The 24,521-nt window shown below is 42.9% G+C and overlaps 1 protein-coding gene across 5 annotated transcripts in view; it reads left to right on the top strand.

The window, feature by feature from the left end:
* The first annotated feature begins 763 nt into the window (after positions 1-763).
* LOC126981334 (ATP-dependent 6-phosphofructokinase-like) overlaps positions 764-24,521 on the top strand; it is a 37,993-nt gene continuing 14,235 nt past the window's right edge. Inside the window, exons 1-12 of one of the 5 annotated variants that reach the window (XM_050832336.1) lie at positions 764-916; positions 3,061-3,243; positions 5,005-5,157; positions 6,165-6,354; positions 6,934-7,144; positions 12,691-12,799; positions 15,652-15,747; positions 16,784-16,876; positions 17,310-17,462; positions 17,869-17,982; positions 21,205-21,219; positions 23,755-23,787. In XM_050832336.1, the coding sequence (XP_050688293.1) occupies positions 3,121-3,243; positions 5,005-5,157; positions 6,165-6,354; positions 6,934-7,144; positions 12,691-12,799; positions 15,652-15,747; positions 16,784-16,876; positions 17,310-17,462; positions 17,869-17,982; positions 21,205-21,219; positions 23,755-23,787 (1,290 nt within the window). In that variant the 5' untranslated portion in view covers positions 764-916; positions 3,061-3,120. Of the gene's footprint in view, positions 917-3,060; positions 3,244-5,004; positions 5,158-6,164; positions 6,355-6,933; positions 7,145-11,555; positions 11,665-12,690; positions 12,800-15,651; positions 15,748-16,783; positions 16,877-17,309; positions 17,463-17,868; positions 17,983-21,204; positions 21,220-23,754; positions 23,788-24,521 lie in introns of all 5 variants that reach the window. The other 4 variants (XM_050832335.1, XM_050832337.1, XM_050832340.1 and 1 more) reach the window with 4 other exon arrangements.

The raw sequence follows: 24,521 nt of genomic DNA, 5'->3' as shown, positions 1-24,521 counted from the left end.
GCATGAGGAGTAATAGATGGAGACAGAGAGGTGTTGGAAGTGCATGAGGAGTAATAGATGGAGACAGAGAGGTGTTGGAAGTGCATGAGGAGTAATAGATGGAGACAGAGAGGTGTTGGAAGTGCATGAGGAGTAATAGATGGAGACAGAGAGGTGTTGGAAGTGCATGAGGAGTAATAGATGGAGACAGAGAGGTGTTGGAAGTGCATGAGGAGTAATAGATGGAGACGGAGAGGTGTTGGAAGTGCATGAAGAGTAATAGATGGAGACAGAGGTGTTGGAAGTGCATGAAGAGTAATAGATGGAGGAAGAGAAGGCAAATAGGGTGGATAAAGTTACAGTAAGAAGGAAAATAAGGAGGAGGAGGAGGAGGTGTGTTTGAAGGGAATAAATAGTGGTGAAAATGGGGATGAATATAAGGCACAGTGTCTGTATAAGAATGGTACTTGATCCTTCTCCACCAATTACAGATCATATATGCCTTAGTCAATCAGTCACCTCCTCAGTCAATCAGTTAGCCCTTTGCTCAATTAGTAAACGTCTGTCAGTCAATTTTTTATTCAGTTAGTGCATTAGTCAGTCATTTAGTACATCAGTCAGGTAATTAACACTTGTCAGTCAGTCAGTTCTTCATCAGTTAGTGGATAAGTCAGTCAGTCAAATCTTCACTCAGTGCATCAGTCAGTCAGTTAGGTCATCAATAATTCAGTTTTGTCATCACTCAGTCAGTCAACTCTTCAGTCAGTCAATCACCTTTTCAGTCACTTAGATCAACAGCCGGCAAGTTGTGCACTCAGTTAAATAACCTATCATTGCAGAGCTCCAAGAAGGGGGTGAACAACAGCACCAAGTCCCTGGAGGAGACACTGCATCTCTCCAGCAGGAACCTGAGGCTACACCACCTGCTCCTGTAGAGGTGAGGACCCGGGGACACAGTGACGGAAGAACGGAGGAGGGTACGGCATGTTCACCAAGCTCTTCTTCTTCCGCAGCATTATTGTCCCGTTTCTCTATGGGGTTGCTGTTTTTGATGAGTCTCCTCCGTCTAACCCTGTCCTCCGCCGCTTCAAGGTCCAAGTTCTTCTCCCTGCCGTCTGCCACAGTACAGTCCCTCCATCTCGTCCTGGGTCTTCCTCTCTTCCTTCTGCCACCCACTTCCATGTCCATTATCTGCCTTTCACAACTCCCTTCCTCTCCCCTCGTGACATGACCAATGTTCGCCAAGCTCTACATGGCTATACAATAACTGACGGAAAAGGCTAATTTCTTGAGTGATTTGTGAGGGGCCCAGGGACAGATAACTGACGGAAAAGGCTAATTTCTTGAGTGATTTGTGAGGGGCCCAGGGACAGATTGGCAGAAGCACTGAACTTTGAGGTAGAGGGCAGAAGACCAGCAGGAAGGCCAAGGAAGACATGGAGAAAGGTGGTGGAGGAAGATATGAGGAGGCTGAACATCACGGAAGAAATGGCTATGGACCGGCAACAGTGGAGGAGTCTCATATCCCGTCCAACCCCACCATAGGGAATAAAGGGACGTTAAATGATGATGATGATGATGAACAGAGGAGGGTAGGGCATGTTCGTCAAGTTGTAGATGGCCTTACAACAACTGGTTCAAAAGTCTAATATCTTGAGTGATTTTTTTACAGCCAAATTAAATGAGTTGGCTTGAGTACTGATATTGTTTTGGGTTGATTTATTCCTCATTGGATAGTGTATCATGGCTTTAACCCCTTCGCGCCGGATGTTCAAAAAGCCCGCCTGGCTGATATACAGCGTGCTCGGCTGCGCGGCGCGGGAAACCTGAGCCAGCATGTATCTGCTTGTCGCCTTGTATCCCGTTGTATCCCGTATTTGCAAAGCAGCATACACGACGAGTCAACATATACCTGCTATGCATAATATAAATTGCGTCAACGCGAAATAAATAAAAAAAGAAATAAAGAAAGGGGAGAAAGGGGCAAGGGGGAAAGAAATAGAGAAAGCAGATGATTGTGTAGAGGAGGAAGAATGTCGAGAAATTATCAGCAAATACAACTCTGTTATCATCAGTCAGAGAGCTGCCAGATACTGCTTTGTCATCACAGACAATGTATGTGTGTGTGTGTGTGTGTGTGTGTGTGTGAGAGAGAGAGAGAGAGAGAGAGAGAGAGAGAGAGAGAGAGAGAGAGAGAGATAGGCAAGGAGTGGTGGTGTTGGCACCTTGGTGTCTGGGAGAGAGAGAGAGAGAGAGGTGGGCGAGACGTGATGGTGTCGGCGCCTCGGTGTCTGAGAGAGAGAGAGAGAGAGAGAGATAGCCAATGAAACATCCTAATTTTAGACACAAGGCGGGAAGAAGGCGGTGCATACTGTAGCTCATTTTTTGTGATTGGTGGGAACAAGGATGGTGGGAGGAGCAATAGGATTTCAAGGACAGCATACGGCGTCTTTACTTAGTAACCAACACAAAGTACGGGACAACTCAATAGAAGAAGAAACAGAATAGAAATATGACGCCTTCATAGGCGTCATCGTATATGCTACTGGGGCTTCATGACGCCTACGTTGGCGTCATCATATTGAAGGGGTTAATGACTTTGGAGGGTTTATCGTTCCCAATTCAGGTTTTGTGCTAAATAGAAATTCTCAAATTGAATCATGTCATATTAGGGGTCTGCTGTACATGTAACCTCCACTCCAAAGCTATCATTGCCTAAAAGAATGGTGTGGTGGCCCCTCCTTGACATTTTCTGTGACTTCCTCCAAACAGGAAGATTCTCGAGATAGGATAAACAATCTGGCTCATGGAAGTAAAGTCTGACAGCCGCACTTATTTTCTCCCTCAAGTAAAATCTCAGCTTAGATTAGTTTAAGTGAGGGTAGGCCGGGTGAAAGTATTTTTTGTTCCGTTGTTACATTCCTTAACTGTCTGCTGTACTCCTTAACTCTCCCTCCCCTTGGCTTTGCATGAGGTCATCCCTACTACTCCCAGCTGTTACCGTTGCACTCCTTTAGGTGGCCACACATCACTAGGACTCACTTGATTGACTTTTACACTCTACCTTTCTCCCCATGGCAGGAGGTCATCCCCCCACCCCCCACACTCCCTGCCGACCCTTGGCAGGCATTCATCGACTACATGGCGGCGACGGACGGGAAGCAAGAGACCCAGCCCATGATGGGCCAGGAGGGTCAGCTCATCCAGAGGGGCATGCACAAAGGAAAGGGCATCGCTGTCTTAACCAGCGGCGGTGACTCCCAGGTGAGGCCCCTGACTGGCTGATGCACTGACTGGCTGACTGATGAGTTACTGAGTGCTGTGAGGACCAAGACTGAATGGGCAGCATCTGGCTGTTCATTTGGTTGCTTCATTGGCTGACCTTTTATTTTACTATATAGTTTTATACCTATTTTCTGTTTTGTTGGTCATATTATGGTTCTTTTATATGCCTTTTTTTTTTCCTTCTCACAAAATCTCATTTGTCCTCCATAAGTTTCACAGTGGGCTTGTATTTCCTGTACTATTTCTCATATTCCTGTGGGACTGTTCAGCATCAGAGCTTGATAAATAGAAAACTGTTTAATTCAGGAAGTGTTTTTGTTTCAGCAAGATCCATCTGTGAGAGGAGAGCATTTTTTTCCAATCATGTAACATTGTCGTACTTCAAGACTTTATATTATATCTACAAATCAAGGAGAGATTCACAGCACACTCCAGGAGGGATGCAGGCTCAGAGAATGGGCATAAAACACATTTTGATCCAATAGAAATTCATACATGTCAGGCTCTCCAAGTAATAAATATTTTTTTCACACGAAGGGAATGAAAACAAGTGTGTGTGCCCAGGTGCGGATAAGGCCAACCATTGCTAAGATAAGTCTTGTCTTGTCTTCACTCTGAGGATGCATCTCAGTACCCAGTTATCGCGGGTCACCCAGCCAACGCCTCCTCTTTCAAGAACCACAATATCACCTCTTTAAGTGTGTGTTGATGCAGCACTTCACTCCCTCAAGTTGAAAACAGACTCGTGCTTCACTTCTCCTTGGAAGCTTTTAAACTCAAACTCTTAAGGGAGATAAACTGTACAGCACTCCCTTGGGTCAGCTAAACATGTACCACATCACTCCTGTGCAACATGCAGAACATTGAATTTACTAAAGGCCACAGGGCTCTTAAAGCTAAAATGTAAATAGTTATGTCACAAACTAAGTCATTCCTGCACAATTCTAAGCCACATGTATAAAGTTGTAGCCTCATATTTTTCTCACAAGAACATTATCAATAACTGATGTAACAAAGTCAGGAGCATATTGTCATGATGCACTGTTCTCACCAGGCAGTTGTCTGACAGCCCACTCACTATACAAAGGCTCTCAACACATCTCACTCTTTCATCACTTTAGTGTTTCACATCAATTAAATGTTAAAATGACTTGTAGTAAGTAAATCACCTCAATCAATACTTTCATAATTTAGTAAAACAAGATTTTATTTATTTATTTATTTTTATTTTTTAATTTTTTTACGTGTTCACCTATAGTGCTGGTAGGCTTTCTTCAGGGGCCTGGTGGTCCTGCGTATGTGACTGGTGGTTTAAGACCAGATGCCCCATGGCTTGACACTTAACTCACTAGACCACTCCACCACACACTATTTTCTGTCTCCTTACTCTTATTAGCTACACATGACACTATTCTCTTGTCGTGCTGTAATCCCTCCCACTTATCCTTGACTCGCTGAAGTCCTTAAGAACCCCACCACACACTAGCAAACAGAGCATTAAGTCCTCTCGTCACTCAACTCTATTTTCTGTCTGTTGTGCCCCATGCTGTCAGTAGCAACATGTTGACAGGATTCTGGCGTTCTGAAGGACCACTGGTAGACAGAGCATGAAGTCTTCTCTCTTCAATGAACTCTTTTATTCTGTATTTGTCTCTCTCTTTGCTTTCTTTGGCTACACAGTCACTGTTTATTCTGCCATTCCCTTTCCTCACCCCTTACCACCTTGTCCCTTTACTCCAGGGCATGAACGCTGCGGTGAGGGCAGTGGTGCGCATGGGACTGTTCGTTGGTGCTCGGGTCTACTTCATCAAGGAGGGCTACCAGGGCATGGTGGACGGAGGGGACAACATTGTGGAGGCCAACTGGTCTTCCGTCTCCGGCATCATCCACAAGGTGTGTTGCATATGAGGCCTTCATCGTCGCCTCCTTCTGCCTCTGTGTGTGCCCATCCAATCTCCTACTTGCATCCAGTTCTACTTCCACCACTACATGTTACCACTACTACTGAAGTGTGTCCTTATTTGTTGCCTCATTATTCATCATTTCACTTTTCATCAGCAATATTTTGTGGAAGTAGGCAAAAAATTCCATTGTTCTATTGTCATGAACATAAAATTGGAGAAATGGCTTGGTGCAAGGGGCTTCCCTCTGGCACTCCCCAGCCATGTGTCTAGAGCTGCTCACCCTGGTCAACACAGCAACCTCCGCCAAGACCACGGAACAAAGGATTGGCAAAATGGTGGCTCGCTCAGGAGCATTGGTCCAGGAGGATTCATCACTCAAAAATCACATCAATAAGATTGTCAGAAAGACTTCAAGCTGTTAATAAACATAGGTGTAGCATTTCACTACATGGACAAAGAGCTGATGAAGGAATTGGTAGTGGCTCTTATCTCTCCCAGTTTGAAATTTGCAATAATAGTATGGCCCCCACATAAAGAGAAAGATATAATCAAGATTCAGAGAATACAAAGATGGTTCCCAGTTTGACATGATTTATGTAATGGACAAAGAAAGACTTTAAAAGTTTGGTCTGCCTTCCACAGATGAAACAAGGAAGGTGACATGATTGCAGTGTTCAGGGCAATGAAGGGATTCGTGAAGGACATAAAAAATAGTTCTTCACATACATTTATATATTGAACTCTGAGGCAGCCTGGACAAGAATATCATCCAATCCAAAAGCTTACATTAATTTGAAGCTAAACATGACAAGTTCAGCTTTTAAGTGGAACCCCATGAGCGCAGTCACTTTCTGGCATGTATATCTCGGCTATACAGAAATATTTGCAGGCTTGCTCTTTATTCCATTTTTAACATTATTTTATTGTGGGCATTTATTTATATTTTTGTTTTGCCATCAGTCTGTCCTTTACTTTAACAAAACACACTTATTCTAGGGTGGCACTGTGATCGGCTCAGCACGCTGCAAGGACTTCCGAGAGCGTGAGGGGAGGATGAAGGCTGCGAAGAACCTGATCAAGCGCGGCATCACTAACCTGGTGGTGATTGGCGGCGACGGCTCCCTCACTGGCGCCAACCTCTTCAAGCAGGACTGGGCGGCTCTCCTGCAGCTGCTGGTCAAGAATGGTGGGTGTTTGGGGGAGGATCCTTGAGAGTGTCACGGTCTGTCAGGTGCATGTGGGTGGATGTGCATTGGCTGGTTTGTGTTTAGGTGAAGGGAAGAAGTGTGGAGTGATGGAAGAAGTGAAGCGACAGACTTTAAAGTGGTTTGGCCACGTGGAGCGAATGGAGGAGAGTAAGATGACCAGAAGGGTGTATGTGAGTGAAATGGAGGGATAGTGTGCAAGAACATGTTAGGGAGAGGGGGGACAGATCTTTGAGAAACTTTGAGTAGGCAAGGAGGGAGTGTCTGGATAGAGAAAGATGGAAGCTCTTCTGCCGTGGCCATCCCCTGGTGGGAGCTCCTAGGAGAAGGCGTCGATGAAATGATGATGATGATGATTGTCTTCTTTGGGCTCTTTGTTTTTTCTCCATCCAAGATAATTGTTGTCTTTTCTTATTTCCTGCATTATCACTGTGTTAATTCTTGGTAGGACTTCATTGGTGTTACTAGCCATCCAGGGAACCATTAGTATTTGTCTCCTGCACCAACAAATAAATGAATAGGTAATGCAAAATAAATAAATAGATTATGCATTGCCACAGGTGAGATTACGGAGGAGGAGAGCAAGGCTAACTCCCACCTGAACATCGTTGGCATGGTGGGCTCCATCGACAATGACTTCTGCGGCACCGACATGACCATCGGCACTGACTCGGCCCTCCACCGCATCATCGAGGCCGTGGATGCCATCGCTGCCACCGCCTACTCCCACCAGCGCTGCTTTATCCTTGAGGTCATGGGACGCCACTGTGGGTGAGTGTTGAGGGGCAGGAGGGAAGCAGCGTTGATTGTGAACAATTATGAAGGGGATGATTTGTCTATCTGTCTGTACATCTAACGTTTTGGTGCCGTGTTTCCTTAGGAGGGCCTGCTGCAGATAAGTCTCCATTTCTTTCTATACACTCCCATTATGCAACATGTACATCCCCCTTATCCAACTTTTTTATTGTGTATTCTTCAATCCTTTCAGTCTGCTCTATAATGATCTCCCTGTCACATCCCATCCTCCCTATTACTCTTCGTTCCTCTCTCTATACAGCCCCATTTTACAACACATGCCCCATTTTCCAGTTTTTGTTTCTTATTTACTCTTCAATCCTTTCAATCTCCCCTTTAGTGATCTCCCTGTCACATCCCACTCTCCTGTTATTCCCATACATTTTCATGACACAATTACCATCTGGTATCCTCATAACATGCGCAAACCACATTAGTATTTTTGCATCTATTCCACACCACCTCTGCACATCTCAGTCCCATCTTGCTTGTCCACTTGCACTTCTTAAGGAGCGTAGCATATCTATCCATGTTTCTCAGGCATAGGCTGGCACAACTATACAGGTAACTCTCGATTTACACGAGTATTGTGTCCTTGAAAAGGTGACGTAAATCAAAAACAATGTAAATCAAACAAGAGGTAGGTTTGTACCTTTATTGCCTACTGTATCACTCTGACTCCTCTCCCTCTCGCGGTTCCTCCTCTGGCTGCCCTTCCCCTTGTGGTAGCACAGCAGCGAGGGTGTTGTTGTTGAGTAGCGTGGCAGCGTGGGTACTGTATTGTTGTTCAAGTGGCGCGCGGGAAGAACTGAGCTCAGCTGTGTGGCAGCAGCGCCGTGTGTCCAGTTGCGTGAGACATCTCGTGGCCACTCCATAAAATATCGCGTATAAGTGAAAAAAACGTGTAAATTAAACATTTATTTGGATTTTGGACTCCGCATTATTTCAAAAACGCGTAAACCAAACTCACGTAAATCGAGAGTTACCTGTACTGTTCTTCAATCCTGTCTCTGTACAACCTTTGCTCCAAGTTTCTTTCCACAACTACTGTTTGACTCTCCCTCTTCTCTATTACAAATCTCACTTTCAGCCAAAGGTACTCTTCTTCAAACTTGGTTGTAACGGGTGTTCTTGGGAAGCACTGGTGGCAAGAGACATGTAGACACTGGGTAGTGAATGCATGAATGGGTCTTGTTAGAGGTTAGGAAAAACTAGCGACAAGTTGTAGTTAGTGATTGGTGTTGGTGGTTGGTAAATGGTGTTGGTAGTGGTTGAAGGAAAGCATACAGTTTTTGACTCAGGTGATAAGGACACAGGAAACATCTTTACAGTAAAATCTCTTTGATTCAACATTGGGATTACAGATAAATCAACACTGCAAAAAAAAAGTTAATCTAAAAACAAAAAAAAACTTGAAAAATTGTGACAAGAAAATTTGGGAAAAGCTGTCATTAGTAAGCAACAGGCTGTCTGTTGGCAACCCAAAGGCCCCTTTCAGATGCATTGACTGTCCACTGACACTGTGCATTCCTGAAGCTGTATATATCACGGTATACTTCCTAACACCAACACTTGACATTAAGAAGAACCGAGACCAGCATCATCTTTTTTATGTAATTCTTTGTTGCAGTAGTATTAATTAGTAACGTTAGAATGAACACAAAGCAGATAAAAATATGGTTCAACCCCTAAACTGCCATGTCCGTATGTGTACAGGCACCTATATAGTCATGCTGGTGTTGGAATTATGAATATGTTAGTATGCAAATTGTGCCGACTTAAAAAAATTGTATTGCATGAGAAGTTTTAATATCAGACATAGGGAAGTCAGAGGGGGGAGTTCACCAGTTCAACGCCTTAGAACTGCTTGAAGAGAAGAGACTAAGGAGATATGTGAGAATGTTGAGAGTTGGAGGGCAGGGAAGGCTCCTTTGTTGGACTGTGTTTGTCCCAGATCTACCAGTCACTAGGAACCCAGTAAGTATTGTGACCTGGCTATAATCTCAAGTTTCAAAATCATCCAGCTCTGCATTGCTTCTTTTTTCTTAACCCGGTAGCTGCAGGGATCATGTTTCTTAAAGGCTCCTCTAAGCGAATTAATGAGAAAAAATCATCACTCACATAAATCATTATATAATAGATAACAAAGCATTTCCTTCCTTTCCTTCAGGATGGTAGTAGAAAAAAATATTAGCAAAAGGAAAAAAGCTATACGCTGCCTTCATGGATTTAGAAAAAGCTTATGACAGAGTTGATTAGCTGGCATTGTGGGACGTTTTAAAGATATATGTTGTGGGAGGAAAACTGCTTAATGCAATAAAGTCTATTTTGGGTGGTTTGTCAAGCCAAAAATTTGGGCCGTTGCTGGTACACGGTAAAGCCACAAATTTGGCCCATCGCTGCTACTGGGTTAATTAACACCTTATAATGATTAACCTGCAAACTACTTTAAAAGTATTGCACAATGTTTTTCCTTTGAACATCCAGTAAGTAAAATTTGCTTTGGTATGCAAGTGGTAGGTGTTATCCTCACACCATAGCATATTTTGTATGAAACTGAAAGCCGAAACAATTTGTTCAATATTGTTTTGTCTTATGTTCAGTAATTTGTAAACTTATGAATAACGGCCTTTCAAAATATATTCGATAACAAATATGACATTGTTGATGGTCATTACAAATATGGAAATGGACTTGGGTGGGTCATGTCATGCACTGAACTTGTAACAGCTGAACAACCAAAGTAACAAAGTGGCAACCCAGATTTTGTAAGTCATAACAGACAGAATCAGGAGAGATGAAATTAGAGCCTTTGCCAGGGCAGGTCAGAGGTGAAAGATGTTGGGAAAAGCCAGTTTTCTGCAGTGGGATAGTAATGACTGATGATCATGAGGCGTGAATACAGTAAATAAGTATTTAGCACATTATCAACATGACTGAATAGTATATCTTGCAGGAGGAAGTACAGTCGTCCCTCAAATAGTACAGTTTCCAATAGTTCGGTTTTGGTTTTATGTGGATTTTCTAAGAAGATTTTTTAGGATTTTTAAATTTCCTGACGAGAAGGAAATTTAAAAATCCTAAAAGATCTTCCATGACAATCCATATAAAACTGAAACCGAACTATTGGAAACCGTACTGTTTGAGGGACGACTGTATTCCCAGTCAAAAATACTTGATATTCAGTATAATCATAAGTATCATGCTAAATATGGGTTGTGTTATTACATATAAAAAGATGCTATTCTGTTGAGGAAAAGCCACTACTAAGAATTCCATCTCAGTCAAGCAGTTTATCATCATGACATAATTCAGCAGGTTTTTTTCCAATATTGGATGGTCAAAGAAATACAATAGTCTCATTATGTTACAGCTTACAAGTGTGTTTCAGGAATCCCATATATATAATACAACACTTTGCATTTTGTCTACTACAAAGCATGTGTGTTGGGTGTATGGCCTATACCACTGACCACTCCACTTTGTCATTACAGTACTTGTTAACATTGCATATAAGTCTTTTCTCAGTGACCCTACTGTGAAGTTAACCCGGTAGCAGCGGGGACCATGTTTCTTAATGGTCCCTCCAAGCGAGAAAAATGAGAAAAAATCACCCCTTACACAAACCATTTCATAATATATATCAAAGCATTTATGATCAGATTATGTATCATCTATTTTTTGGGGGGTTTATATCATGGCACAAATTTGGCCCGTCGCTGCTACCGGGTTAATAGGGTTAACTTCAAAACTACAATACCTCTCTTGTTAATCATATGGATAGTGTATTGATGGACACCTCTCAGTTTATTTTGATTATTTTCCCCCAAGTGTTTTTTACTCAGCTCTTGCATAGTAAAGGCAATGAAGCATATGCGTGAGTAGAAGTTTGTCTTACTCACAGTGCTCACACTAACTTCATCACAGGAAAGTCCACCACGTCTCTGATGGCTGGGTAGGTACACTTCCAGAATCAGGGCTTTTTTTAATGTGCAGTCAGTGAAGAGTTTTGAAAATAGGTTTGGTATTCAATGGACAAAACAGCACAAAATCACACAACTGGAGTGGTAGTTTTTCACTTACTAGGAACAGGGAGGGCATTGAAAATATTTAATTGGTCAATATATTTATTTGGCAAACAGAGACATTTGATATGCCTTGTTGCCCATTTGATTACTTGCTAACTTCACAAGCGTCATCCTCAGACCATCCATGCAAAAATAAATGTTATCCTCCAACACTCACATATGGATACATCTTTTAACAATGGTGAAAACAATGCCCTCCTTGTTCCTCAAAGGCTGGTACTAATTACATTTTTAAGAAAGGCCCTGTAGGGTGTGTTGTGTGCTGTGTGAGCCAAGGCTGTGATGGCGCTGTGTTGCAGGTACCTCGCCCTTGTGGCCGCCCTCACTTCAGAGGCTGACTTTGTTTTCATTCCGGAGCACCCACCACCCGAGAACTGGGGCGAGAAGATCTGTAGTAAGCTCAAACAGGCAAGAACAACAAACTTCTATGCATTTATTTCTCTTTCTCCTCTTATTTGTGTTTTGGGGCTTTTTTTTCAAGCTTGTTTCCCCGATTTCATTCCAGACTTAGGGCCGCTGTCACAGTCACTTTGTTTGTTCCGATCGTTACCAATGGCGGCAATCGACACTAGTTTTCCACGTGAAACTGGCCTATGGGGTAGTGGCGGCTGCAGGGGAAGCAAGAGGTGTTGAGAGTGTGTGGCAAGGTGCAGGGCTAGGCTAACCCGCAGCCGCCGCTACCCCATCGGCCAGTTTTACGTGGAAATACTATAGCAGCGATAACAGCCATTGGTAACGATCAAAACAAACAAAACGACTGTGAAAGCGGCCATTAGTGTTACCTTTTCTACTCGGTTGTTTATTTCCAGGTTTCTTCCCAGTTTTCCTCTTAGTTTCGAGGCTGTAGTCTACTCTTTAACTTATTCTCATTGTTGCATGTAGTGGCAGAGGGAGACACCTTAGTGATACCTGGCCTAGTGGCTGGTGGTGCCTCCCTTTCCTCTTAGCACATGTAGCAAGGGTTTGGACTGAAGGCAGCATATGCTTAAGTAGTTTTCTATCCTAGGTGTTTATTTCTTGTAACATTTGGAGAAAAGTCTATTTTCTCCTAATGCTGCAGGTCTACTTAAATGTGTCATTGCATGCTTTTATTAGAAAGGTATTTATGCTACAAGATGATCTCATTTTTTCTCTGTTCTCTCTCCCTCATAACATGTTTTCCCCTCTAATTTATCTCACAATTATTATTATTCCAATTAACCTTATCAAATTTTTCATCAATCTTGGCACATTAACTGCCACATTGGTTTCATTTATTAAATCTGATACTAAATTACCATTCCTGACTCTTACAAACCATTCTGGCAATGCCTTTCTTCTCCATCACTCTCTGGCCCTTCCCTTCCTGTCCCTCCCCCTCCTCCTTCTGGCCCTTCCCTTCCTGCCCCTCCCCCTCCTCCTTCTGGCCTGGCTCCCGAACACCCTCATGCACAGGTATCTGAGTTTGTCTGGTAGTATTGCGTGTGAGGCAGACTTCATGTTTATCCCTGAGTTTCCACCTCCTCACGATTGGCCAGAACATATCTGCAAAAAACTAATATCGGTAAAGTGTTTTGGGATGTGGCAAGGATGTGGCTTGTTAACAAAGCCCTTACTGGTGACCCTCTGTTGGCATCCCTTACTGGTGTCCCTCTGTTGGCATCGTGTGCAGGAGCCTCTGTATGTCTGGTGTGGTCACGCTTGTGTGACTGTCTTGGTGTGGAGGAACTTCTGTGACACACTGTATGTCTTGCTTCAGTTTAACCCACGTGTGTGGTATGCTACAGTCTTGTCACTCTGCTTGTGTGAGGAGAGTTATGTCTCCTTGTCATGTTGGTTGTGGCCCTGAGCACCTTTTGGGAATACAGCACTGATCAAATACTGATATATTCAGAGAAAATATTGGAAGTAGTATATGATACAGAAATTTGATAATTGATGTTGCATCATAAGGGAAAAGAATAATGCTCAAGGCTAAATAGATGGCCATGCCTTTTAGGCATGAGAGAATTGAAGTATGTATAATAATTTATACTCTACAGTGGATGTGATTCCAGTCACTAAATAGATAATGTAACTGTGCTCAATATGACTAGTCACTTGACAAAGACCTGTGACTTGTGCACCAGTGATCATCACAGCGGGAGGTGACAGCACACCTCAGGGTCCTGAGTAACAATGACTTGATTGTTTACAACCTAAATTCAGTGACACAGTGTGGTGCCACCCTTAGACCAGTGGCCTCATAATTGAGTTCATAACCTTGGGATGCTTTACCTACTCCTGTTGATTTCCATTTAGCAAATAAGACCTTAAATGCTTTTGCAAGAATCAACAGAGTATACAAACCATCAGTAATTCTTGGCCTTGGTCTTCATGGCATGGATCAGGTGTGAGTGGACTGAACACTCACCATGCATGAAGAACGACTTGACTTTCCCCTCATGTCCTGTTCCTGTTTTTTGTGTCACTCTTCAAGGATATATATTTCACTTTGCCCTTTTATCGTTTCTTGTATCATTGTCATCATCATCATCATCATCTGCTGTGTCCATTAATGCTTATCCTGAGCCACTTGTACAGTTTTTGGGGAGGAGTTAAGGCTTGGCCGGGTGAAGCAAAAGGATGTACCCAAGTTTGTGTAGCTTGAGTAGAGGCTTGCCATTGCACTAGACTGTAGTTTGAATGCCTGCCTTAGATAAATGCTTGCTACTTGTCGTTTGTTAGGTTAATATTTTTTTCATAGGAATCTGCCACTTTTTCTATATTTTATTAGTATTTGGTGATTTTTTTCTATATTTATTTCTTTGCCAGGGCATTTTTTCCTTCGTAGAATTTTGATGGTGTCCTTTTTCATGTTTTCCTAAATATTTGAAACTTTGGTATGAGTGGAAGCTTCTCAGTACTTATAGCCGTATTCCAAGCTTGCTAAGAAATGTTGGTTATTATAGTCTATTCACCTATGTAGCGTGGATCCCAAACTCTTAACCGGTTGGGTAACAATGCTGCTGATTGGCTTCCATGCCACTCAGTCAGAGATCAAGTCACTGCTGGGGGAGATCCATCTCAAGTGAATCAACTCTACCAACTCAAAAACTAATGGCTGCTTTTGAACAGTAGTTTGCTTTTATTGAACTCCACATGTTGCACTTCCTGTTACTCTTTGTCTTGGTATACTTTCCCAATACAGTCGTCCCTCAAATAGTACAGTTTCCAATAGTTCAGTTTCGGTTTTATGTGGATTTTCATAGAAGATTTTTTTAGGATTTTTAAATTTCCCGACAAGCAGGAAATTTAAGAATCCTTAAAGAGATCTTCCATGACAATCCGTATAAAACCAAAACCGAACTATTGGAAACCGTACTATTTGAGGGATGACTGTAGTATGACCTTGAGAGAATATTGATGTTCTGGAAGTAGCCATTAACCCGGTAGCTGCGGGGATCATGTTTCTTAAGGGCCCCTCTAAGCGAGAAAAATGAGAAAAAATCATCACTCACGCAAGCCATTTCATAATATATATCAATGCATTTGTGATCAGTTTATGCATCATCTATTTTGGGGGGTTTATATCATGGCAAAAATGTGGCCCGTCGCTGCTACACGGTAAAGCCACAAATTTGGCCCGTCGCTGCTACCGGGTTAACCATCAAAATGGTTCACAGAAATCTTGTATATAGGGAATGAGGCTTGGAATACTGATGTGCTAGAATTTATGTCAAAGGAATTACCTAGGAAAGCAGAGCTTCTAATATCAGCATTAGAATGTTAGTTCAGTAGGAGCTGACCACCTCCTTAGGAACTGTGTCATGTGGCTTGTCTCTTCTGTAAATATTGTCCCTGGAATACAAACTAAAACCTTGCCATTGTAATACAGAACCTGTTTCATATTGGCATGCTTATGTTTCCCTGTGACCTCTTCCCTTGATACTGTTATGATTTCTTGTGATGTCTATTAATTGCATCTTAATATTGCTTGAATTTAAAATGCTAGAGTACCATGAATATCTGAAACAAGTTGAGGGACACTAACTTTGTAGTATGTACTTTTACATTTTGGAGGACAGACAGTGTGTTACTTAAGAAATGGAGGTAGTTATACTGTAATACAAAGCAACATAATGTAAAGAATAGAGCTATTGAGCACAGGGTAAATCAGTGTAATCCCAATTTATTTTGCCGGTAGGACAGACAAAATAGTATGTACTTTTACATTTTGAAGGACAGACAGTGTGTTACTTGAGAAATATAAATAGTTATACTGTAATACAAAGCAACATAATATAAAGGATAGAGCTATTGAGCACAGGATAAATCAGTGTAATCCCAATTTATTATGCCAGTAGGACAGAAAAAAGTCCCCCCTACTCCTCACACCCCTCCATGACCTCATCCATCCTTCACCCACCCTCACAGGAACGGTCGATGGGCCAGCGCCTGAACATCATCCTGGTGGCCGAGGGTGCCATTGACCAGCAGGGAGAGCCCATCACAGCCGAAGCAGTGAGGAAGGTCAGTGCCAGTGGCCAGTCTGAGGAACACCATATACTATTAAGGTTTACTGTAGCTGTCAAAAATGTACTAAAGACATAAAATAGAGAAAAACCTGCGTGCAACTTTCAAAATGCCATAACTTTTTTCCTTATGATCATTTTCCCTCCTGCATCTAAGGTTCTCGGGCTCCAGAAAATGGTTCTCCAGTGACCTCCGCTCCCTTGTCATTCCTGTCCTTGATCTGCGATGATGGCTTTCAATGACCTTCTCTTCAATTAACCTGTTCCTTCCCAGTCACCATTCTGTCTATCCCTCCATCAACCTTCTACCCCTTTTGATAATTGTTTTATCTATATTAGAGGAGGCTGAGCATCACGGAAGAAATGGCTATGGACCGGCAACAGTGGAGGAGGCTCATATCCCGTCCAACCCCACCATAGGGAATAAATGGACGTTAAATGATGATGATGATGATTTTATCTATATTAGTGCCTTCCAATCACCTTTTTTCTCATTTCTGTTTAACTGTTCCATCCCAAAATCACACTAATAATTTCCCTTACTCTATCCCTCTGTAATCCTCTCCCTTTGATCTGGTCTTTTAACCCGGTAGCAGCGGGGATCATGTTTCTTAATGGTCCCTCCAAGCGAGAAAAATGAGAAAAAATCCCCCCTCACACAAACCATTTCATAATAAATTTCAAAGCATTTGTGATCAGATTATGTATCATCTATTTTGGGGGGTGTATATCATGGCACAAATTTGGCCTGTCGCTGCTACACGGTAAAGCCACAAATTTGGCCTGTCGCTGTTACACGGTGAAGCCACAAATTTGGCCCGTCGCTGCTACTAGGTTAACTGTTCCATTCCAAAATCACACTAATAATTTCCCTTACTCTATCCCTCTGTAATCCTCTCCCTTTGATCTGGCCTGTTAATCCCCTTGACTTACACCTTATACAGTGCCCTCCTCCTAACCTCCTTTCCCTTGGTCACTATGATGCCGTCCCTGAGTTTCCATCACCCCATCAACTCCTGTACCTCCCTTCACAGGTCATCGTGGAAAATCTCGGCTTTGACACACGCATCACCGTCTTGGGTCACGTCCAACGAGGTGGCTCACCCTCAGCCTTTGACCGCCTCCTGGTTAGTGTGTTTATTTGCATCCATGGGTGTATGTGTGTGTGTGTGTGTACATGTGTATATACTTCTGAGGTTGGTTAGATGGATGGGCAGTGTATCCCTGAATTATTGGGTTTGAATTTTGAAGGAGGTCATGAAAAGTAATATAGTTCTTGATTGTATTAAGTTTTGTGATGATGAGAGTAAACTGAGGCTGTTCAGACATGTTGAGAGATTGGAGGGTAGTGGAGGGAGGAGGATGAGAGAGGCAGTGGATGGATGGATGACAGGAGTGGAGGGAGGAGGGTGAGAGAGGCAGTGGATGGATGGATGACGGAAGTGGAGGGAGGAGGATAAGAGTAGTGGATGGATGGATGATGGGAGTGGAGGGTGAAAGAGGGTGAGATATATTTTCACCCACCCACCACCAGCCATAACCAACTACACCTTCCCCCAGGGTTGCCGCATGGGTGCCGAGTCGGTGCTGGCCCTGATGGAGGCCACATCGGAGACAGAGCCTTGTGTCATCTCCCTGGACGGCAACCAGGCAGTGCGTGTTCCCCTCATGGGCTGCGTCCTCAAGACACAGGCTGTTTCCAAGGCCATGAAGGTGAGGCAGGATGGGGTAGATGTGGTGCCTGCCAATGCTTGATGAGGTCTGACTAGAAGAGTTATTACTGCTTTTTCTTCTTGGTATTATTGACTTCTTTGTATCTATGAAGTTTTTTTCCATAATCACCTTGGGTAATATCTTCTATTTCTTCTCTTCGTTTTCTTTTTCTTTTGATTCATTGCTCAATTTTTTCCTAATTACCTCTTGTTAGCCTCCACAGACCAGGTCAGACTATAGTGGGTTACCAAGGTGTTGGTTGCTTGCTTAGTTATATTAATATTTGTGTCCTGTGTCAAGAACCATTAAGGTAAAGTCCAAAGACACACACACACACACACACACACCATGCCACACCACGCCACACCACCAGTACCACCACTCACACCACCTCTCGCACCACCAGGACCGTAACTGGGACGATGCAGTACAGATGCGAGGGAGGAGCTTCGCCCGCAACCTGGAGACCTACAAGATGCTGACCCGCCTGAGGCCCCCCAAGGTCATCGAGGGAGGGAAGGTGAGGCTCAGGGCAAGGGGTTGCTTAGTCAGTCCCTCTAGTTGACCTGACGTGCTGTGGGGCTCCATAGAACTTTGGACTTGTTTATTTTTCTTTAGCGAACAGGTATGATTGGTTACTCTTCTCTTGGGTTCTTCTCTGATGGTGATTATGATTTACCGGTTATATTATGGAAAACATCGTAGGTGATTGCGTGAAAGATTCCTACTAACAGAACTCCCTAAAGGTAACGTTTCAGGCATGATAAGAAAGTTTTCGGTCGTGTGTTTTCTCTTGGGTTTACTGTTATAGCATTGGTGTTTAACTGGTTGCCTCATGAAGAATGTCTTTTAAGGGATCACATGGAGTGTTTGTGGTGACTTACCTAACCCCAAGAGGTATTTATGGTGTGGCAAGACAGTTTCTGGTGCACATAATGAGGTGTTGTGGGTGGTGTCTCATGAGCTGCCTTCAAAGGGAGTTGTTACTTTAGGTGAGTGTGTGAAGGAACAGGGGCTGGGAGCTCCTAAGAGGTTTTACTTGTGCTGTGGGACCTTAGTCAGTGTTTGTGTTCTGTGATTATGTATGTAGTCATTGCTCAATTTTTCTTGGGAGTTATGTTCCCGGGACCCACAGGAAAGTACAGAATCTGTGAGAGTACGGTCTCCTTCCTGTGGTCTCAGCCACCCTGTATTAGCTTACAGCTCATGATCAACTAGGCATATCAAAGAGTAATACATTATTTCATAAACAGGCACTCAGAGCCACAAAGATACAAGCACACCCAAGCTAGAACCACAAAGATACAAGCGCACCCAAGCTACCACTGCATTGAGACCGATGTGCTCAAGGCCTACCATTTGTGGTGTCTTCTGCGCATGCTGATAACGTCTGGTAGCAGACACAAACACTTGCTTACATAACTCAAACTTTCCATCATTTGATTTTGGTTTCTCATAACATTCCTGTTTTTCCAGGACAAAAGTACAAATCTGCAAATACTAAAACTTAAAAAACAATGGATGATTGCATATGTTAATGTGCATGTTGTATGTGTGTGAGAGAGGGGGTTGTGTTAACTCACATCCAGCAGGTTACTATGTTGATGTGATGTATTCTGTGCTCAGTGGTGGGCACGGTTCCGCTAATCCGCTAACCGCTAATTAGCGAAGCTAACGTTTTCGTTAGATGAATAGCGTTTTCGCTAACTTTGGAAATAGTTAGCGGACCAATTAGCTTCCACTAAATGTAGTTCCTCCTCCGCTAACTTTAAGTCCACTAAAAATTTCATACAGATTTGTTCTTGTCTGTTGTGGGCAGACAACACCAGTGGAGCAGCATGCCGCTACAACTCCAGGGCTTCCACTTTTGGGTAAATTACGCCTTAAAGTTGGCTAATTGGACAATTATTAGGGAAACTTTTTGGTATATTAGGGTAATACATCTTCCATTTCCACCTGACAAGAAATAAACTTAAAGTGAAAATAAAAGTGTCACTTATGGAAAAATTAAATACTTAGTTGCATTACTGTATCCTGATGCTCAACACTGGTCTTGTTTTGTTCAGCATTGTGTGGCAAGCTGTCACAGGCAGTCTCATGTAATTTTGAAAGTGCAGTTCATATTCCATTGCTACTTCCCTAAATATGTTGCCCACGGAGAAGCCACTGTTTTGCCTATTTTTCCTACTTTTCTCTTTGACTTTCATGTGTTTTCTTGGCACCAGCCAGTACAAGAGCCCAAGGAGCAGTGACTTTGCGTAACATCCCTGTCAACAGCTTTTAAAATGTGCTGATTCGCCGTGCCTACTCATGGCCTACACACGGCGCCAAATAGCCTAGTTCGGCATGCGTTTAAACACACAGGACAATTGTGTTGGGTGAAGGCATGCAACTTTTCACCCTTGCGCCTGGCCACCCTGCCTCACAGGTTGCATCGTGTGACGAGGCCTTAACCCTTTCATTGCTAAACGCTCACAGCGAGCGGTAGCGCATTTGCTGGTGGTGCTAAACGCTTGCTACAAGCTTCAGCCGCACTCAAATCTCCCGCGTATGAGAGTGTTCCAACGCTATTTCTCACAACACAGGATTGCCAATTGAGTGGGTTTTCCACTAAATTTGTTGGAAAATCATATCAGCCTACGCGGAAAATCTATGGACGAGTAACTGATGGATGTTCTTGTCCAATATAGCGGCATTTTTTACCAAATTAATAGTCGTAAATTTTGCAGTTGGCAATACTACCTTGCCAGCACCTCATGGAGAGATGTCCGCAGTTGCCTAAATATGGCTGACTGCCGCCACGCACTGACGTAAGTGTTCAGAGGCAACACCCCCTGAACGTGCATGTACATTCGCAGGAGAGGCATACATAACCGAATCCCATAGATCTTGGCCTCCTCTTTCCAATGGTGTTTTTGGTTTTTAGCTGTGATGAATAGTTTTTGAGATACAGAGGTTAAAAGCGACCCCTCGTTGGGCTGCCAGAGTGCGCCTGGGGGGATAGTCACTTCCTCGCCATGCGCAACGAAAGGGTTAAGAGTTGCATGTGGTGTGTGAGGATTGGATGGAGAAGGTAATGGAAATATGCATGAGTTTTGATATGGGTATAATATTGAAGTGACTGGATTGTGGAATGATTGGATGGGTGATGATGATCTTCAGAGATGATTTGGACATATGATTCTTGTTATGAAGAAAATATATTATGAGGGCAGGACTGAGGAAGAGGGTGTCAGGTAAAGACCATCACTGGTATGGCTCAAGAATGGACAGGTTTTGGTAAAAGACTGAGAGAGTTGGTTGATGAGTGATTGGGTGTGCTGAGAGGGAGTGCTGGAACAGGGAAAGTTGGAGACACTTCTGTGGCCAACCTCTCAAGCAAAGTTCATGCTAGAAAACAGGGCATCACAGATATAGACAAATAGACAGATGGCCACTTTTTTCTTCATTTTCTGTGATCTAGGGATTTGTTCATGTATTTGTCTTGCTTACTACTTTGAACATAACACAGACACATCTCTGTAACAAGAGTTTTAATCCTCTGCACCTGGTTCTTGCTGGAACCTGATCATCTAACAAAACTTTTGAGGATTGTTCATATCAGTAATTCACCTTTTCCATGCACGGGAGTTTTCTGGTGTGTTTATCCTGCAGTCAAATACCCATTTCTTTGTTTTTATATCAGAAACACATGCTAACTGTTCTTCCTCTTATCCCTGCCTTCCACACATCGCTGGTCCAGTCTACAATGATCCGGGTAAGGTGAAAGCTTCTTTACTTCTGTGTGTAGACCAAACTTAGTGAACAGACATGCTTAGATGCCTATGATGATTATTAAAGCCAATCAGATGGCCAGTTCTAAGCAGCAGCTGCCTTCAGAACCACCTAACAACAAAAAAGTATGGCAGTTGGTGGCAGCTTTAGCTGGCTGTATTGATGGCCGGAGCCACTCAGAGAACCTCCCATACATAAAGCAGCTTTACAAACCCATCACTGAACGTAACATAGTCAGAGAATAAACTGTCATGCATTTTTGACTCCTCAGTTGTGGGTGGTTAGCTTAGTTGGCCATCTTGGTAAAGAGAGGCATTAAAACGGCCAATAAACAGGACCATGTAGTGTGTTGTCGGTGCTGTACAGTCCATGCAGACTGGGCAATGCATACATGGCCTCTGTTCTCTGTGATTTCTTTCAGTGTCCTAATTCACACTGGGTGCTTTATGTCACTGATGCTGCTATTCTTTCTGAATTTTGGCTGCAGTGGGATGGGAAGCAGCTTTTAGTAGTCAAAGGGAGAAAGTATGTGATTAGTGACATAAAACTGATTTCAGTAAAATGAGATCTCACTGATTACACTGTGTAGCTCGCAAATTAAGACAAGTGAAATGTGATTTTGCTTCCGGAGAATTTCATTTTTTAGTTGAATTGAGCGTGATATTTCCTTGGTGACCCATTCCCTTACAGTGTAGCCCAAGAAGAGGTATTACTTGAGGCATTTTTTGTCCCTATAACAAAGTTGAATCACCCTGGTTGTTCCCTTGTAGCTGCTACAAATGCACTTAACCCTAGAAAGATGAATAAGAGTTACAGCATTGCTTGTACCATACTGTTCATTCTTCAGACAGCATATTGGTCAGTTTTGTTTATCATTTTGTTCCTTACCAATATATTGAGTCCATGTCATGAGTATTGACGGCTTCTGATCATGTAGGGATTCATGGGTGGGCGTGTCAGGGCAGTGTGTTGGGTGTCCTGAGGCGGGGTGGTGCAGGGGCAGGAGAGTCTTGTACCAGATGCTGATTACCCTGATTGTCTCACCCTTCCCTGCCACTACTTGACACCTCCAAAAGCCTGATCTTGAAGGCTTTGGGAGGCCTGCTTATAGTGTAGTGGTAGTTAGCGATGATAAACAAAGCAACATTGATCAGAGCCTTGAAATTAATTATCCGTTTTGTTGGTAGTAATTTGGTAACTAATTTCTCAAGGATGATTATGTAAGTACTTTTATTTTTTTTTGTGTTGGCTTCTGTGCATTATAACATTTTGCAAACCCTTTCATTCATTGTCTGTTTACCATGATATTGGGATAAGACCCTTGAATCTGAGACATAGGCCTTGTTCCTTAGTAAGATGGCCATCCATATTCACAATGAATTGTGTTTCATAGTGTGAGTCAGAGGAGGAGGCAGAGCTTGAGGAGGTAACACTTACAGTCAAGCCCTAACTATAGCCAGCTTTTGTAGAGCAGACATTCTGTACACTAAGCAGCTTATTCATTCAATAATTCACAAACTAGACTGCAATTTTTACCATCAATAATATTGCAACAGTTGCTTGAATATTGAATGAATACAATGAGCTTTAACTCTTGTCCCAAAAGTGAATGCTTTTTGTAGCCAACCCTTCTTTGTCCAACCTTGACAGACAGTGCTGATGCTGATCGCTGTGTTTCTGTCTCCTGAAAGTGTTGCAGTTGTTACCCACAACTATGGTGCACATGTGTGTGTGTGTGTGTGTGTTTCTCTGTGTGTGTATGTGTGCGTGCTTGTGTGTGTGTGTGTAGGTTTGTTTGTGTGTGTACATGAGCATATGCTGCGGGGGTCTCTCGAGACAGCCAGACATTCCCCTATGAAAGGAGCTCAGAGCTCAGTGTGTGTGTGTCATTCACCAAGGTCTGATCACACGCTGGATTTGCGTGTCTGTGTGCACGCACGCATCTACGTGCATGCATGTGTGCGTGCATGTGTATATGCACATTCTTCATGTTAAGTATTCTATTTCCAGATTCTATGTCACAATGAAATGCTTCCCTGACAGATTTTACATCACATTTAAATATTCAACTTTATCTCCACAACAGAAAGCACTTGACATGTTAGGTTCTTGTGACAGCAAGGCAAATAACACACTTCTTCCCCTCTGCACACACATACCACTTAATGCTTCTTCTTTCTCCTTCGTCCCTCTCAGCTCATGAGACCAGTCAAGGCATTAACACACACATGGAAAACACATCACGTTGACACACACCATTCATTTACTCCTCCAAAATTGTCTGCGCTCCATGAGAAACAAAGTTGTTAAGATTATTCAAAATTTTATTTTACGCATTGCTGAAATTGTATGTATTATTTTCCTATAATTTTAAGTGCCATGTATTGTGTATTAATCATTAAGGCATTTTTAAGATATACTATCCTAATATCATGACCATGTTAATGCTAATGTGACCATGTGGAATGGTGTGCAGCAGCAAAAAAAAATATGCACCAATAATTTTCTACTCCATCAGCAAAACACTATTTGGGACAGAGATGAACTCTTGGTGAGTCAGGAGGCCTTGTGCGTGTGTTGTTAGGGCCAGTGTGTGACTAACTTATGGCAGACTTCACTCATCCTAACAATGAGCTGCTCGGGAAGCATAAGTCACCACTTGACTCCCACTCCACTGTGTGTGCTCCAAACATATAGTATTGTTATTATTTGCTACCAGAGCAGGAATCCATCCACTGAGGCATTGAATATAACAGTGAATATCAGATTGAGGTTCAGGAATAGTCACCAAACTTCCAGATAGTTATGCAGAAAGGTACGGTAATGTCCTTGGAGGTGAGAAAAGCAGTTGTCAAAGCTGATCCCAATATAGTGTAGGAATTCCCATTGCCCCCGTGTTCATTTGAATAAGCAAAGCACTTTGAATTATAGTTCTCCGGTAATGCAGCTTCAGCATGTTGCAATAGTTTAAGATGGTAGCCACCTGTGTTCCAGGCGTGCAGTGATAAATTTATACTGTGCAGGGAAGGTGAAGTGTCAGGGAGTCACACTGTGAAAGGGGAGCCATCTGGTGAGGTTATGTATGCATCCCAGAAGCACTTCATTGCCCACTGTGCTGCATTCTGTCTGTCACTTGTAGAGAACTTCTGCTCCTTCATGTGAAACACTCAGTGGCCTGTCTTTCTTTATATTCTCTCTCTCTCTCTCTCTCTCTCTCTCTCTCTCAGATGCCACTGCTTGTGTTTTCACTACAAAATTATATTCTTGCCTGTTTCTTCATCTATT

Source organism: Eriocheir sinensis, chromosome 47, assembly GCF_024679095.1.
Source record: "Eriocheir sinensis breed Jianghai 21 chromosome 47, ASM2467909v1, whole genome shotgun sequence".
NCBI classification, from domain to species: domain Eukaryota; kingdom Metazoa; phylum Arthropoda; class Malacostraca; order Decapoda; family Varunidae; genus Eriocheir; species Eriocheir sinensis.
The sequence above is the reverse complement of the archived record's forward strand: the minus strand, read 5'-3'. Positions and strand labels throughout refer to the sequence as shown.